Source organism: Helianthus annuus, chromosome 11, assembly GCF_002127325.2.
Source record: "Helianthus annuus cultivar XRQ/B chromosome 11, HanXRQr2.0-SUNRISE, whole genome shotgun sequence".
Taxonomy (NCBI): domain Eukaryota; kingdom Viridiplantae; phylum Streptophyta; class Magnoliopsida; order Asterales; family Asteraceae; genus Helianthus; species Helianthus annuus.
Window position 1 is genome coordinate 186,024,669 of NC_035443.2, and position 18,807 is coordinate 186,043,475.

The 18,807-nt window shown below is 33.8% G+C and overlaps 1 protein-coding gene and 2 long non-coding RNA genes across 3 annotated transcripts; all 3 read right to left on the minus strand.

Annotated features, from left to right (window-relative positions):
* Window positions 1-11,209: 11,209 nt before the first annotated feature.
* Window positions 11,210-11,605, minus strand: LOC110887493. Its single transcript, XR_002563356.2, has 2 exons — window positions 11,534-11,605; window positions 11,210-11,439 (listed from the first exon to the last, which is right to left on the minus strand). It is a non-coding gene; the product is annotated as an uncharacterized LOC110887493 (long non-coding RNA).
* A 516-nt stretch (window positions 11,606-12,121) lies between these two features.
* LOC110887492 lies at window positions 12,122-12,906 on the minus strand. The gene is made up of 3 exons (XR_002563355.2): window positions 12,789-12,906; window positions 12,421-12,494; window positions 12,122-12,265 (listed from the first exon to the last, which is right to left on the minus strand). It is a non-coding gene; the product is annotated as an uncharacterized LOC110887492 (long non-coding RNA).
* A 2,840-nt stretch (window positions 12,907-15,746) lies between these two features.
* Window positions 15,747-17,503, minus strand: LOC110887491. The gene is made up of 6 exons (XM_022135089.2): window positions 17,375-17,503; window positions 17,131-17,292; window positions 16,903-17,053; window positions 16,740-16,835; window positions 16,532-16,654; window positions 15,747-16,099 (listed from the first exon to the last, which is right to left on the minus strand). Exons 1-5 carry the CDS (start codon window positions 17,473-17,475, stop codon window positions 16,553-16,555), a joined length of 612 nt encoding a protein of 203 aa, XP_021990781.1. The 5' UTR covers window positions 17,476-17,503; the 3' UTR covers window positions 15,747-16,099; window positions 16,532-16,552.
* Window positions 17,504-18,807: the final 1,304 nt, after the last annotated feature.

The following is an 18,807-nucleotide window of genomic DNA, read 5'->3' on the forward strand; positions in this document are numbered from 1 at the left end:
GTCAGTTAATCATGTCCGGCTTATAAACCGGCCCCACATGTATGACAAATAAGTAAAGCTGTATACAAGATCGAAATGAAGATTGTCCCAAGTTATAAATGATTTGTGCCTTGAGCACCTAAACCAAATTTTCTTAAACGTTTTCAAAACGAGTCAGTTAAATTGTATTTACCAGTGTATACTGACGTATTTTCCTAAAGATTGATTGACAGGTACTTCTCGTAATAGGCTGGAGCTGTAGGGTGTCATAGAGGATCTTGCAAATCCATTAGATACCCGGAGTCTGTAGCTTTTGTTTTTCTTTGTACTTTATGATCCGCCTGTGGATCTTATTACATTCCCGTCTGTAATATTCATATACTCAAACATACAGACAGTATGGTTTGTAATAGTTAATTTCCCAGCCTTCCGCTGTGCTATAATATTGTGTGTGTGTGTTGACAATGATGATATCAACTACGTCACGATACTCCCCACCGGGCCCACCGGTAATACGTGGAATATTGGGGTGTGACATTTAGTGAGGTTTAGAAAGGGGGCAGGTTTGAGAGTCGATTTTCGGAGAAGAAGGGAGTAGCCCTCTAAACTGCAAGAATGAGAAGAGAGAATGAATTCACAGAAGAGTGTTGAGTTTTGAGACAGTAGCGGAGGTTCCATGTGAACCGAACATGGTTCTAAGTGAGCCATGTGGAGAAGAAATCGAGACTTGAAAAGGAGAGGTTCTTAGTGAACTGAATATGGTTCTGAGTGAGCCGGGCGGAGGCATCAAAAAAGACGACCTAAGTGATCGTAGAAGGGTTCTGTGTGAGCCGTATGAAGAAAGTTCTGAGTGAATCGATCGGTTCTTAGTGAGCCTGTAGAAGAGGAGGAAGAAGACGATCTGTGTGGTCAAAACATACCTGCTCTGTGTGTTGCAGCCGTGAGAAAGGACCGAAGTTGTGTGGTCGAAAAAAACTCTATGTGAGTGGCATTGGAGACAAGAACCTGTGTGGTTCAGCAATTCACCTAGAGACGACCTATGTGGCTTAAAGAAGATCAAGAAGGAGCAGTAGTGTGTGAGCAACCTGTGTTAAGCCGATCGAAAACCTAAGTGGTGCTGTGTGATTCGATCAAGGAGGAGGAACTGTGTGATCCAGCAAAGTCGGATCTTTGTGATCGAGGGAAGAAAATTGTGTGAAGACTACCGAGACCTGTGTGAGGTTCTTGTAAAGCCGTTTAAGAAAAAGAAGGCGAACTGTATCTTTGTGAGACATGTTCGAAAATAGCCAAGGAGGTAATTGTGTTTTATCAACAGGAGGTTTTGTGAAAGATTGGTATTGCATGAGATAATTGAAATGTTTCATGAATTTTAAATTCATTCATGATACATTATAATGGGTCGGTGCAAGTTGAGATAAATTTGGAAATTAATTGGTCTTGGATAAGTCTTGAGACTTCTAATGCAAATCCGAAATTTACAAATCGAATATCATTTAAAAAAAGGGGTTGTTAGGATGGAGTAAAAAGGTGCGGAAGCAACCAAGCAAGTTGGTTTGTGGCTAGATTTAATTTGAAGGATGGAAGGAAGCAACGAGTAGCAGGTGAAGTAAAAAGAAAAAAACTTAGTTGCGATAAAGAAGAAAGCAACACAAGAGCAATACTGGAGTCAAGTCGGATCTTCGTGAACCATTAAAGCATGAAGCAAGTTTAAGCAAGAAACCGGATCTGTGCGATTCGTTCAGCATGACGCAAGTGATCGAGCAAGAAAGAATGAAGAAACGGGTCAAGATTAAGGGGGTGAATGTTGGTTAATCTTGACGGGTTCAAAGCGGGTCATGGATACGGGTCGAAAATGGATATGGGTCAAGAAAACGTGGCTTAAATATAGGAGTCTTAGGAGATAATTTGTTACATAGTTAGTTTGTTTAGAGGTCTATTTAATGTAAATTTCCAATCAATGAAAGGTGTGGGTTTGAAGCAGTAAAATAAGTTTCCTATTCGTGAGTTTATCTTTGTGTATTTTTGTGTTTTGAAGCTTTGAAACCCAACAAGATGGTGAACCTGGAGATTTGAGGGTTAGTTTGTCATTATTGATGTCTACTCTTATTATACAACAGATCAAAATGAGTCACTCTTGTGTAAGTGCTAACCTAAAATCCAAATAGGCTGGTTTATTTTATTGTTGGCAAATGATGTCTTTTATTGTTGTCAAGGATAGTGAATTAATATCTTGAATCCATAGATGACTTGCAACCCTACTGATCAGGCTATATATGTGTTTATATTATTGACAGGTACAGACACCACAACGGCGACTCTAACATGGGCTTTAGCTTTACTAGTCAACCACCCCGTGGTCTTAAAAATAGCCCAACAGGAGCTTGAAAACCATGATGGAAGAGATAGGAAAGTTGAAGAGTCAGACATGACTTGGTCTATCTTCAAGCCGTTATCAAAGAGACAATGCGTCTTTATCGAGCTGCATCACTTTCTGTTCCACATGAATCCACAGAAGACTGCATTGTAGGAGGTTTGAATGTGAAAATTATTGTTTTGATTCTTTGTATACTTATGAACGTTTTGGTCCATGAAATTAATTTTTTTTCCTGTTTTTTTACATGAATCCACAGAAGAAAGACTGCATAGCAGTAAATTATTTTATTTTTTTTACTTTTAGTGGCCACATATGTCGCCCCTAAAAGTCACAAATGTCGCCGCTAAAAGTCATTCACAATAGCGATGACACACCCTTTTTAACGACAACAGGTGACCAATAGCGGCCGATCTATAGCGGCGACCCTTTAGCGACGACGTGTCGCGTTAAAGGGCAATAGCGGCGACAAAAAGGACTTTTAGCGGCGACACTTGTCGTCGCTAAAAGTGCCTGTTTCTTGCAGTGCCGTCATTGATCCAATTTGGTCGTTAAAAAAACTTGATTATATGTAGATTATAACCCGATTAGTAAAGATTTGGTTTCCAATTGTTTATACCAATCGTCTCTGCTTTAAATGCAGTTTACTCTACTATAAATGTGGTTTGGGCTCAAGATAAGACCAAGTCCAATTTCCTTTCGTGGGTAAAGACTAAAGTCTATGGGCAGCCAAAAAAAAAAACACGTCATCGTTTGGAATCTAACTAATGAAATGAATGCACCACTATAAAGCATGACATCGTTTATTCATTTGTAATTTTTTAAAGGGGTATTGGATTTTAATAATCCCAAGTTTCACTAATTGGCCGGTAATAATTCCAACTTCAAAAATTGCGTACAACAGTCCCAACTTGTAAGATTTTGGCCACCAATGATCCTTGTCTAACTGGGTATAACCCAGTTAGTTTCTTGCAGTTTTGAGCGGGGGAGAAGGTCACTAGAGGTTGGAGATGACAAGTGGTGGTCTCCTTTGGTGGTTTCAGGGGTAAAGAAGGTCGTCGGAATAAGTTGCAGGTCACCGGAGTTGCGTAGATGGTGGAAATTTTTAACTTTTGAGAAGCGGAGAAGATTACAGGAGGTCGGAGATGATTGGTGGTGGTCTCGTTTGGTGGTTTCAGGGGTAAAACGGGTTGCCGGAATAAGTTGCAGGTCACCATCCCAACAAGGTTATAACCCAGTTAGACAAGGATCATTGGTGGCCAAAATCTTACAAGTTGGGACTGTTGTAGGCAATTTTTGAAGTTGGGATTATTACCGGCCAATTAGTGAAACTTGGGATTATTAAAATCCAATACCCCTTTTTTAAATTTAATTATTTTATAACTATAATCATGCACAACACCTGTTTGATTAAATGCCCAGGTTGTTGGACTTTCAAAAGTCAAATAGCTTTCATAGCCTTTAATCATATTAACTTTTGGTGAATCTTTTGTTATCAAGTCCACTGTTAGCAAGTCTTTAGATTTTATGTCCTGAACTCCTAATACAGTCGATATTGGTAATTTTGTGGCACGTATGTGGTTAAGGATGAAGCGACAAATAACTAAATGCAATATACGAGTATTTTGACTCCAACTATAACAATCGGTTTCATAAGAATGATGATTTGTCCGCTATTGTTACCACTAAATATGTATGCCCTTAAACTTGCTACAAAGATAATACCTTTTGAGATTATTGGACTAGGAATCGTCGTTTTTTATCTGTTGAGTTTCATCTTTGTTTCACTTGTTGAAACCTTCTGTTGATATTTTGTATTTGTTGTTCATCACATCCATCATCTAAGTCTAGAATTAGTTCATATTGTTTTTGTCTGGGTTATGCATATTATTGTTTGATTGATTCAGGGTTTGTACGTACATCTGGTTTGAGATTAATAAAAGTCTACATTCTCTGTTCTTGACATTATCCTTTCTTGTCGCAACAGAAAAATAAACACAATCACTATGTTATAATTTTCGGGATATTCATAAAAATCTGTTTATTTATTTCAACCTACTACACGCTCATACATACATAGCACCAAACCGGGGCCTAACCCAAAACCCGAATAACCCACACTTGACTCGAGTAGTCGACTTGTAATTCGGTTATGAAAATATGTGGTTACGTCAGTTGAATTGGAAATAACCAACCTGTAACACAAAAGAAATAATCGATAACACCTCTAGTGTGAACAAGGCCCATGCATGAAGACAAAAGAAATATATAACTCTAGTTAATGAAATTAGTTTTCAAGTATTCAGTAGGTGTGTATTATTATTTTATAGAGTCATGGGACATGCTGTGAGTTTGTTAATGGAAATAGCATATTGCAGATTATGTATGATTATTTTATTAAGTCGTGAATCATGTTGTGAAGGGAAATAGCACCCATCTCTCAATTAATTTGATTTCTCACTGTCACTGGATCTGTATGGCTTATATCTTTAATTATAGCTTGGCGTGACTCAATTCTCAATCAATGTGATCTTTTTATATTATTATTTTAGAGTAGGATTCGATTACTAAAATGACGAAGTCAACTTATTGTAGTTAAAGTGTTATCATCTCAGCTAGAAACATGGTAATTGCACATATTCGCATGGTACCATTTATAAATATTGGCCCCCTTATTCCCACACCCCCTAAATTTTATTTTCACATCCCTAGCGTATACAGGCCGTATAAAAATATACGACCCGTATAGAATGTTTTTGAATAGGAAAATGCGCAGAGAATGTTTTTTTTTATTTTATTATATACGGCCCGTATATAGTTATACGAGCCGTACACAAATGTATACGATTTATAAAAGGTATACGGCTCAATTGATTTATTTCTGAGGCTTTTGATGTTTACCAAATGTATACGGGCCGTATAAATGTATACGGGCCGTATAGATTGATGTTTTTCAATTATCACGTTTTTTCCCGTAAAAACACCATCAATCAAGGGTTTCTAAACTCTTCATCACCTTTAAACAAAGTTGATCGGAACACGCCGCTTAAATTGGAGGACAAGCAGAGTAACGTTACCGATCAGTCCGTTGATCAAGTAACTAGCACCTTTAAACAACGTTGCTAGGAACACACCGCTTAAATCGGAGGACAAGTAGAGTAACGTTACCGATCAGTCCGTTGATCAAGTTACTAGCAGAAAAACCCGACGCAAACAAGTTCTCCACAGTTTGTTATTCAGATCTCTATTCGGTTATCTTTCCAAACTACAACACACGATAGCTTTAAACTTTATAGTGTGTGATTTGACCAGGAGGTGAATTGCTACTTTTAATAAGCTGTCATAGTTGTCAAATTCGATTTCAACAAAGCTTTTCCTTTTCCTTCAATTTCTAGAACATTCTCCGTAACATGAAGACGTGTTGGGTTCTTCTACTAGTGGTATTTTAATGAAGTATTGAAGATTGAATGTGCAAAGCCAACCATTTTTTACTACGGACACGGTGGCTATGCGAAATACAAACCCCAATTTAAGCGGGTCGTATACAAACCCAACCGTTTTTTTACTACGGAAACGGTGGCTATGCGAAATACAAACCGCAACCGTTTTTTTTACTACGGAAACGGTGGCTATGCGAAATACAAACCGCAATCTTCTGTGACTATGGGAAACACAAGTTTTCTTTTTGAGCTTGATGGATGTCCGTTATCTCAGTTGAGGCGGGCATTGTTTAAATCTCAATATAAGTAGATGTTACGTGTAACTTCATTAAACCAAGAACAAAGCCTATTTCGAAACACATGTGTTCGTATCAGCGTTTTTTATCACCCTGTGTGAGCATTGGAAACCCGACAAACAGTCTTGACAACTGTGACAGCTGATCTATCAAAAGAATGCATACACAAATAGTTCTAGTGGACGAAGCAAAGAGACCGTTGTTGTTATTGTGCCTATCTCGGGTTGTTCAGTACTTTCATGATAATAAAACAAGATGACATTGATTTTGCCAATATTGAAGGAAAGAATCTGGCCATAAGCGTTGTGGATTCTCAGCGTTATTCGAATGTAAGTGGATCGGGTTCTGCTAGTTATTCGGAATGTTTCGAATCATCACAGAAGACGTGTCGGGTTCAACTCTCCTATATCAACATACTCTTCTCCAGACGCTTAGTTGTTACGAATGACAACTTGAGGGGTCTAGTTAACTTTCAGATTCAGATTCAGGAAACAGACAATTGGAGCGCAGGAATCAATGCAAAACCCTCACCCTCAAAATCAACCAGAAACCAAAGGAAAAAGGGCAGATAATGGTTGATGGTTCTTCGTTGAGGAAACCGGTGATGAACTTGTGCTTTAGAAACCGGTGATGAATTTGTGTATCTAAATCAGGTTCTCTGCCTTAGATCGGTCATTCCTTGTGATACATGAACGTTGTATTCTTGTCTTTCAGAAATTCCATTGTTTAAATCAGAATCAGGTTCTCAAAACAAGGATCGTTCTAATAGATTAAAGAGAATAAACCAATTTTTACTATTTTTTACCCATAGTATACGGGCCGTATAACAATATATGACCCGTATACATCGCTCGTATACATGGTATACGACCGGTAAAAAAAATTTTACCGACAGTATACGGCCGTATAAAACGTATACGACCCGTATACATAGGGTAAAAACCTCTGTAATCTTTATATAGTGTGTGATTTGACCGGTTGTATTAAGTTATCTCCATAACATGAAGAGAAATCAATTGTATTTTTTTAGTTGCTTCTCTTGTTAAGTTTCTGAACCAACCGAAATCCACAAATTCCAACAGTTTCTTCGTTTTTACACAACTGAAGGTTCAGTGCACGAAAAGTTTCTTATGAACGATATGTATCAGGAAGCTCAGTATCAACAACTTGTGAGTGGGAATATGGCTATGAATACGTGTCGGGTTCTGGTAGTTATTCGGAATGTTTCGAATCATCACAGAAGACGTGTCGGGTTCTGCTAGTTATTCGGAATGTTTTGAATCATAACAGAAGACGGATGCGTATTCTTCTGCTAGTAGTATGAGTCTGAGTCCATGCGACAGACACAATTCTTGCAACTTAAATCCACAATTAATGTATACAGATGCAAGGGAATGGCGAGTTATCTAAAATTTTGAAAATTCAGGTTTACCTTGTTAGTTTCTCAAAACATCTGCTTCCTGAATCTGAATCTGAATGTTAACTCTTTCACTCATAAACATCTGCTTCCTGAATCTGAATCAGAATGTTAACTCTTTCACTCATCAACATCGAGGGTTGTATCGGAATCAGGCGTTGGAAGGATTGTAGTAGTAGGACATTGGTACCACTGTGAAAGTTGCATCAGGAAGCTCAACTTTAACGGACCGGTTATTCGACCGAGTAATCAATTGTATTTTTTTAGTTGATTCTCTTGTTAAGTTTTTCTGATCCAACCGAAATCCACAAATTCAAGTCAAGGATCGTTCTAATAGATTAATGAGAATAAACCCTCGTTTCTTCATCCTCATCTTCAAGAACAATGATGAACAGATGATGTTGGGAATTAAACGCATGTACGTGACAAAACAAGGATCGTTCTAATAGATTAAAGAGAATAAAGCAAGGATGTTGTGAATTCGCATAAACATATATTCGTTTCATAACCTCCTGCTATAAATCAACCACAACTGACAAAGAGCCTGTATTAGAAACCATCCTATGTCTTTTACCAACCGAAGAGGCAGCAAGGACAGATAATACTTCATTTGTCGAGAAACCATACTGTCAAGAAACTAACATCTTTTACTCATAAACCCTTGAATCCCAACGCTTCTCTAAAAGAGCCTATATTAGAAACCATCCTATGTTTTTTACCAACCGAAGAGGCAGCAAGGACAAATAATACTTCATTTGTCGAGAAACCATATTGTCAAGAAACTAACATCTTTTAATACTTCATTTGTAACCGTAAGGATGATGCAAATTTGTACGTAAAGATCTCTACACAAACTCTTCTACATCTTTTAACCAATTGTCCATCACTTAAGACCTTGAAAGATTTGTTGAAATCGAAGAAAAGAGTAACTAGCAGAAGACGTGTGAGGTTCTTCCAACAAACTGTGTATGTGCTTGTGCTGTAGAAACCGGTGATGAATTTGTGTATCTAAATCAGGTTCTCTGCCTTAGATCGGTCATTCCTTGTGATACATGAACGTTGTATTCTTGTCTTTCAGAAGAGTTGGTATTGAACCAAGAATACTTCAACCATTCTAAACCCTACTTGGAAACAAGCCAACAAACTCTTCTACATCTTTTAACCAATTGTCCATCACTTAAGACCTTCAAACATTCACGAACCATAATGGACTCAGACTCATACTACTCACCCTCCCATGAGGAAAAGTTTTCCCGACGACTCAAGACAAAGCAGTTGGTTTGGGTTCATATCACCCTGTGTAATCATTGCATTACATCCCCGTTGAAAACAAGTGATTAAAACGCTTCTCCTTACAACTCTCATCAAATGCCTCACCCTTCCTTTTATTACAGTCATACGACACGTTTTTTTTTGTTTTTCAGTCTTTGTTACTTGGGTAAAATCTATTTTCTTTTCATACGGGCCGCATACAGTTATACGACCCGTATACGTTATTCGTTTCATTGTATACGACCAGGAAAATTATTTACACATGGTGTATACGGGCCGTATATAGTTATACGGCCGTATGGAATGAAAAAAAACTGACAAAGTCTGAAGGCACAGACTTTGTTAGTTTTATTTTATTATATACGGGCCGTATAACTGTATACGGCCCGTATACACCCACTAGTACAGATTTGATCAAAAGATGCGGTTAAATTGGCTATGAGATGCGGTTTTAGACCCGCATCTTATGGCAAGGCATCTTTTGGCTATATGCCAAGAGATGCGGTTCCAAAAGATGCGGTTCTAGAACCGCATTTTTTTATAGAACCGCATCTTTTGGTATATTAACAAAAAAACTACTTTTCCATAACATGCTTTAGAGATGCGGTTCTAGAACCGCATCTTTTGATATATTAACAAAAAAGCTATTCCTAATATACTCAAATTATGGGGTTCTAGAACCGCATCTGTTGGCGTTATATATATATATATACTAGGTTATCACCCGCGAACTTCGCGGGTAGGAAAATTTACTTTATATTACTAAAACTATGTCAGAAAGTTGTTTTATAATTGTTTTGAATTGAAAGTTGTAGTCATTAGGGTTGCGAACAAACTTGTTTTATAATTGTTTTGAATTGAAAGTTGTAGTCGTTAGGGTTGCAAGTAAGGTCAGAAACTTTGGGCAAGAACCGGAGCCAGAAATTTGCCTCACTGAATGACCCACGGCAAAAAAAAAAAAACTTTTATTTATTACAGATTATTAGAACTTTATTAATATTTTGTCCGTTCTTTATTATAACACTTAACATGTACAAAAAATAAAAAAAAAAACTATAATGAATTCTCCAAGGCTTTAACACCACCATTGTCACCAACCTTTGAAACACACAAACACAATATCTTTTGATACGCACAATCACATTGGTTGAGTACCACACATATAGGCCAAACAGGTTGAAAGTTGACTGTAGTGCAATCCAAATTTCAAATGCATAGTTTTCAAATGTATTTATTATTGTTATAATATTATTTACGTAACTATATTTGACCTATTAATTATTATTTACAAAACATACTAAAAGTGGTTTTTGAAACTTTAAAAGTTAAACATATGAGGTAAAATCTTACTTCATAATAATAGATTGTCAATTTGTAAACAAAATTATTACCTCAAAATTATAAAATAAATCTATCTATGGAGTATGCATTGGTAAACATACACGACATTCTCAAAATTACAGAGACAAATTTCAATAGTTTGTTTGATTTACAAAATATTTTATAAATTGATATTAACAAACGGGAAAAAATAAAGATAAAATATAAATTATTAATGTTTAGTTTATTAACAAATTCAAAACCTTAAATTTTTACCTACTTTGATTTTAAAAATATAAGAAAGTACTCACGGTTACGTTATTGATGGTTTTAAATTCAATTTTTTTGTTTTTAAAAATAAATTAATTTGGAAATTCAAATTGTTTGTGTAAAAAAATATTCATGTGTCTTTATTGATCAAATAAAACATTGTATCCAAATGACTTGTTTTTGTATAATAAAACATAAATGATATTAGTTTGTATTGATACAAAAATTTTCATGATCACAACATCAAACGAAATTTGATCCATTATACGAAACACCTAGTAAAATGGAAACGTATAATAAAACATAAATGATATTAGTTTGTATTGATACATGAAAAAGAGATTGTGTATTTTACTTAAGAATTTTGCAAAATACCTGGTTGAAGAAACCAAAGAATAGAATGAAAGTTGATATGTAATGGAGATGTATGTTGTAATTTATATAAAATGATATTATAAATGGAATGTTCTTTTATGATGGGAAATTTAATAAGATACATTTTTAAATCTTAGACTTAATAAGATACCTTTTTAGGTTTTAACAACACCAAAATGAACAGATTTGACAACATGGGCTTCAAGATCTTGACTAAGCATGTACGAACACATGTCCTTCGCATAATCATCCCAAAGAGTTAAATCAACCTCAACATCTCTAAAAAAAGAATATAGGCAATTAATTTCAGATTAACAAAATTAGGTAATATTTATAAAATATAAAGGAAAAAAATAATGTAAATTGTATTACTCGAGATCTTGAAGCTTAAGATTGAGGCGTTTTCAAATGCAGATTAAATTTTCAGACCCGCGAAGTTCGCGGGTGAATTTGAGTACTAGTTTGATGATTAAAGACTGAAAGCTCGAAAATTTTATTTCCAACCATTGAAAAGACAAAGATAGATCACCTGTCTAAGGCAAGATCGTTTACCATCTCAGAACATCTATGAGTAAAAACACAGCTGTCAGTTAATCCGTCCATCTTAACGTTCCAAAATCTATCTCCTAAATAAAGAGTTGATTGACCACCTTTGAAAATTTTCCCATAAAATTGCCTCCAAAATTCATCAGCCATGACCTGCATAGGCAGTGATAATTAAAAATTAATTTAAAAACCAATATACAGAAAGAAAACATTATTAATCATACTGATTGTATAATATACTACTTACAATAACGTCTTCGTCAGGTGTGATTTTAGATATAAAGCAGTATTGATGAACAAATGATTTAAACACCATTAGAAAGAATGATGATTGTCCAAATGACCGAAACATAAGATAGTTATTTTTTCTTATACAACTATCCCGAACAACTTTGGTGAAGCCATCAGCAAGAATAGGGCCAACATCAGTTTTTTTCAGTCTTACAAACCATAACTTGTTGCCATCAACAATCTTAACTGAATCTTTGTAAGGTGGTTGGTCTCCCCAAATCATTGAAGCAAAGTCATTAGGTATTTGCTATGAGTTTAAAACAAAATAAAAAAAAAGACAAACATCAGTTTACTAAAAATATGATTAGTATTTAGAATACCAATAATCGTACCAAAAATATCGGGTCATCTTCCTCAATAAGCTTTAAAAATGAAGGACTGTTGTTCATGGGATCCATATCTGAAAATGAAATATGAAGGTTTTTTTACAAAATTAAACGGTAAAGTATTTATAGAAACACAATCAATATTTCCCAATAAGCTTTAAAACTTATCTCAATAGTTTTGTTATTACCGATTCACCCACTATTGTTGGTAGGGTAGCCAATGCAGATGCAACCTGTATTCTTATCTTGAAAATAGAAGAATTACTGAGCGAAGTAAAAGAATACAAAAAACTGAAGGAGCCCTATGCAGAGCAAAGTAAACACAAAATCCAAACACCTATTAGTTCATCAAAGCACTTATTCTGCAATCCAAATAAAAAAACTCGGTAAAATAAGTTTAAAATATACCTTCACATTATGTTTTATATCCAAGTCAAAACACAAAATAATACATTGAAAGAAATTATAAAGCAAGAGAATTCAAGTAATAGAAATATAGAATTTTGATGTTAATTACCTTAGCGCCATCCCCTGTAAGCGGAAGAGAATAATCAATTAACAAAGAAACCTTCTTATATCACTCCATCAATTCTGTCACATTAAAGATGAATTAAGTTAATTGAAAAAGGAATGGCTAAATGGATGAAACACATTAATGGTTTACTTCCAAATTTAAATTTAAAAAAATGATTGACTTCCAAATTTAAAATCAAACACATTAATGGCAAACTTCAAAATTTAAATTTAAGATAATGATTGACTTCGAAATTAAAAATTTAAAATCACACACAATAATGGTTTACTTCAAAATATAAATTTAAAATAATAATTGGCTATCATTATACCGGATCAAAAAACACCAAAAAACGATAAAATTAAACTTACCTCTTGTGTTCGAAAAAGATTCAGACTCCTGCAGTTGCATAAGTCATCATCAATAAGTTCAAGACATTGACCATATGGAACTTTTCCTTCCCACAATAAGCTTGCAAAATCATACGGTATTTCCTATGAATCGAAACAAAAAACATATAAGCTTAAAATTTAATTTTAATGATTTAAAACATATATGTAACAACCAATAATATGATTGTTGAATAATTTGAATCTAATTAGCTATATAGAAATCAATAATTATTGATTAAAGTTTATTAAAAATTAGGATAATTAACAATTATAAAAAATGAATATAATCAACTTCTATTTTAGGTAACTTTATTTAAAAATAAGTCAAATATAATTTAAATTTAAAATTACTATAATATGTTGGAAGATTTAATCAAAATTATATATAGAATTTTAAATTTTAAACCACTAACATGTCTTTGTACATTGAACCCACCTAAAAAGGAAATTCAATTAATGTTATTAACTCAAAATCGTTTACTTCCATAATATCCTCCAATTCAAAATTTTGAATTTTAAATCAAGTTATTATCTATCATCTAAATAAGGAAATTATCAGCCAAATAAGCTTGCAAAATCATACGGTATTTCCTATGAATCGAAACAAAAAACATATAAGCTTAAAATTTAATTTTAATGATTTAAAACATATATGTAACAACCAATAAATATTTTTCATATTGATTGTTGAATAATTTGAATCTAATTAGCTATATAGAAACCAATAATTGTTGATTAAAGTTTATTAAAAATTAGGATAATTAGCAATTATAAAAAATGAATGTAGTCAACTTCTATTTCAGGTAACTTTATTTAAAAATAAATCAAATATAATTTAAATTTAAAATTACTATAATATGTTGGAAGAATTTAATCAAAATTATATATAAAACTCTAAATTTTAAACCATTAACATGTCTAGGTACATTGAACCCACCTAAAAAGAAAATCCAATTAATGTTATTAACTACAAATCGTTTACTTCCATATTATACTCCAAATCAAAAATTTGAATTTAAAATCAAGTTATTATATATCCTTTAAATAAAGAAATAAAAATTAACAATAATAATTTTGGAACAAACGGATGGATAGCACCGAACCGTTATCATGATCCGAAATTCAATTGTCAAACATCAAGGATCAAACCATTAAACTCCAAGAACAAATATGATATTCAATCAAGCTTCAAACAAAACAATAGAAACGTGGAGCAAAGATTCTGACATGAAACAATAAGAATCAAGCTTTAAAAATGAAAAACTTTCAATTCAAAACAATTACTAATCGTGGAGCAAGGTCCAAATTTTAGATATTAATCATTATTTCTATAGTAGAAAAACATACCCAACTCATTTCAAGCATATTGAGTTACGATCCACAATAAGACATACATCTCGGACCTGAAACTATACTCAAACCTATCAGTAACATTCATGAAAAAACATGAACCGGTGACATGACATCATGAATCCTTATTTACATAAATCAACAAAATGAAGAAAATCACATTTCAGTTTCACTGCAATTTATTTAATGTAAAAAAGATTAATTGATGAAAGCAAGCCTAATTTTATAATTTTAATAAACATCAAAAAGACGCATAAATGCAACAATAATGAACAAATACTTGTGGGTGTACTTTCAAGCAAATAACATTCACAATAATGAAAAAAAAAAACCTAAACAATCAATTTTTTGAAAAACAAAAAACGATAAACCAGACAATACAAATCAATTCCTATTTCATTGATCCACAATCAACAATCGACTATGCAATTTGACCATGAAACATTTTATTTTAGTGGATCCCATTTCGTGGCGATTGGGCGTATCGATTACTCACAAAAAATAAAAAAATAAAATCAGATTCATAACATGGTAAATCATGAACAAAACGTAAATCATATGATCTAAATGGATAGCCAAAGCTCTAATTCACACTAAAGCTTCAAACAAACAGTTCACAAGTTGGAAAAGAAGCTAAAACTTGAATTCTAATGGGATAATTTCCCCTAATCCTTTTAAATCCATACATGAATCAACAGTATTCTAAATACCAAAATAAAAAAAAATAAAAATCATAACAAACAAACTTACCATTGTTGAACAGATTCAAAAGGATTCCACGATCGAGCATTGTTCATAGTAAATCATTGCCACGAATCCAAAACCAAACAAAAATTCCCAAATCAAAAAATATTCGATTATAAAATCTTTAAATACCTGATTGAAAAGGGAAGAGATTAACACTAAAAATCATAGATGAATGAAATTTAGAACATAGATTTGCAAAGAAGAGAGATAAAGGAAAGATTGAAGGGTGCGATTGATTGTGTAATTAGGGTTTGTCTTACTGAATGATTGAACAACATACCTGTGATTATCAAGATCAATCGAAGGAACAAAAGAAGCATATTTTGGATCTTGATGAAAGATTCTTGAACGAAAGAACATGATGATGAAGCATATTGGGTGATACCAGAAGATAAAGTTGCCTACAAAATAAAAAAATCTCTTCCAGTCGAGAAGAGCAACTAAACAAAAATAAAGATTACCTGATGGTTTGATTTACAGACGATGATTGAAGAAGAGGATTCAATAAGACGATTGAAGAAGGAGATGATGTTGTCGGCTAGGGTTTAGAGAGAATAGATGAAGAGTTCTGATGGAATGAAATTAGGATATAAAGGATCCATTTGGATCATGTGGTCGACCCGAATTCTATTCGGATCCCGTGTCCAATATGATTTCCCTCCTAAACTAAAAAAAATGAGTTGCCACATCAGCAAAATTGTCCCAAATCCAATGCCACCTAGCCCAAATCACATCTCATTTATATATATATATATAGATAATTTTCAGGAAATTTTATTAAAAATTTCCAATAAATTCCAATGATTAACAAATTGTCTAAAAATAAAAAAAAAACAAAACTAATTAGAACAAATGTAATACAACCCAAGAACATAAAATACTAAGATTTCAAAGTAACACAATATTGCAAAAGTTTTCCAGAACTTCAACAATACAAATAACTCTAAAGATGAAATTGACATACAATAACTTCCTGAACCGACCAAAAAAGAAAGGAGCAAAGAAAGGTCTGATACTGTATCTGCAACTCTTTCATCAGTGGTGAACGCGTAGGCAAGTTTTCTTCCAAAAATCAAACCAACCAGAGAACAAAGAAAAACAATCCAACTGCAATAAGAGTCCCCAAGAAGACTTTAATTGAGAATTTGGCTGCTTTGGCATTTCCTCTCCCTAATTCATTTGCAACCTGAACACTGCACAATACAATATACTTTAGGGTGTCGAATCGGCTTAGACCAACGCACAAAACACTTTACATTAATTTTTCTTTAAACTTTACAAATACACAACACATTATATAGGATTTGACCCCATTTCAATTTTCAAGAAAACTGGTCGAATTTGCTACATCCAACAAAGTTAATTAAAAGCACCTGTAATGTTGATGAAAAAGTATGAATTTATACAAAGAATTTATTATATCCATTTACCATGCAGCACCTAAGAACCTGAGGCTGATCATGAATTCCCATGCATTGATATTCAGGGTGAAAATATTAACATAGCAAATTTCTCAAGAGAGATTTAAAATTTCACTTAAATGGATACAAAAACTGTAAAGATCATTGTGTATTAATACATATTTTTATACTAAATGAACATTAAATGGGGGAATTTGAGCTAACCTTGAGACACCTTTACGGAGTTCATGTCCGAATCCCAAACACCTCCTTAATCCAACGCTCCATCAAGTCTACGACCATAGATTCAATTTCCTCACCCGAAGTCTTCTCTTGTGTATTCCATTTCTGAAAAACAAATAAAACACAATATCTAAATGTATACAAATAAATTAAAAGGCTGATATATCTTAAATATATGAAATACACTTACACGATTAATAAAGTCATGTTGAATTGTCTCAACAAACTCCCACATGTGTTTTATCAACATATAACCGCATTCCCATGAGCCCGGTTGTTGGTAGCACTACAGTTAATCCACAATTAATTATTTTAAACACCAGAAAAAAAACATGAAAAAAAAGAAAACTTACATTGATAACTGTCCATGTAAAAGTTCTCTCGAAACCACTGGGAATTAGCTTTGAAATGAGGTAACTTTCCTCCGACTTTCCCTTTTTTATTGAATCAACAATGAATGCGCTTGAAGTGGTTGGTTCAAATATTAAAAGCTTCCAGTGATCGCTAAAAAATAAAATATATAGAACAATTTAATATATGTGTATGTGTATGTGTATGTATTGAGGAAAATTGTATATTACTTGTCATGATAAGGTGCAAGAAAATATCTTTTGTCTTCATGATGCTCGTATACCTCTTTGATGTGTTTTATCACATCATCCGGATCACTTTCGCATTTTGCACCACAAATTTTGTACGGATCAAAAAATGCACACCGGGAATTGGGAGACAGAAAAAAATACCTAATATACATATATATAAATGATAAAGTTAGTAAATTAAATTATATCTAAAAAGTTATTGTACAATATTAAAACAACTTACATGGAAAACGAATGTATTACGCTAATATCAAGCCACCGCCTTAGAAATAAGTTTAACAATTCCGAATATGGGATTAGATATTGAACCGATATGGGATACATCCCTTGCGGTGAAGAAGTACGAATGTGAGTGCGGTGCTTAAAGAGTTTGTCTAATTTATCAACTACGTCTCGAATGAGACCGGTTTTGTTTCGTAAAAATTCTGCTTGATCAAATTCAACTTAGGATCCTCCCATGTTTCGCCTTGAGAACCGGTTATGAGTTTTATATGTGGTTCGAGTTTGGGTTTGGGTACAGTTGCGAGTACGGGTTTAGGTACGGGTACCGATACGGGTTTGGGTACAAGTTTGGATTTGCGTACTTTTTTGGGTTTGGGTACGGATACAGGTTTGGGTGCTGGTACAGGTTCGGGTACAGTTTCGGGTACAGGTTCGGGTACCCTTACAGGTTCGGATACCTGTATGGGAGCATTTGTAACAGTTTGTTGCTGCAACTAAAAATCATTATAAAAACATTAGTAGGTAAATATATGTATACACACATACACGTATATATGTATATAGAAAATATACATCTATATATACAAGTTGTTATATAAACAAGTTTCTGAAAACTTACCATATTTACAAAACCATCTTTAAAAAGATCTTGATCTTCGATTTGAAGTTGACTTGGAAGTTGGTGATCGTCTTCGCCAATCTAAAATAACAAACAAAGTTTTAGGACACTAACAAATATAACTAAATTAACCAAAGATATAAGAATAAATGGGTTAGCTACCATTTGTAAGCATGGATGATAAGCTGGAGTCATTCTGGTGTCATCATCATGTATTATTGAGTCGGCTACCAATGGTGAGGCGCCTCTATGACTCTGTGACCCACGCCTCGAGTTCACAATGGGGGCGTTAGGTGACATGCTTTGTCTTCCTTCATTCTTAAGCTACAATTTATAAAAAATATATATAGTAACTATTGATATACTAAAATATATTTATATTATAATACATACACAAAAATATATACCTTTATTGCATATCTTGGCCATTGAACATATCGAAGAACCAAATCTTCAACCAATTTAATTTCACTTGTTTTGGTGACTGAATAAACTTCCGACTTCTTATGTTTATCAACAATATCATCCACTTCCACCTTGACACAACCCTCGGATATTGGGCTAGAATCTATCATCGTTGACATGCTAGGCCATGCCATACCATAAGCCACCGTCTCTAACCTATCAGCCATATTCATTAACAACTCACATTCGGTGTGACTCTGCAAAATCATTCAACGCTTTTAGTATATATATATATATATATAACATTTAAATTTAGCAAAAAAATGTATTACCATGATTGGTGGATAGTGGACTCGTCCATTAGACCCATAGCTAGAGCCACAAAAGGTTGGCCTCGTGTCTACTAGTGG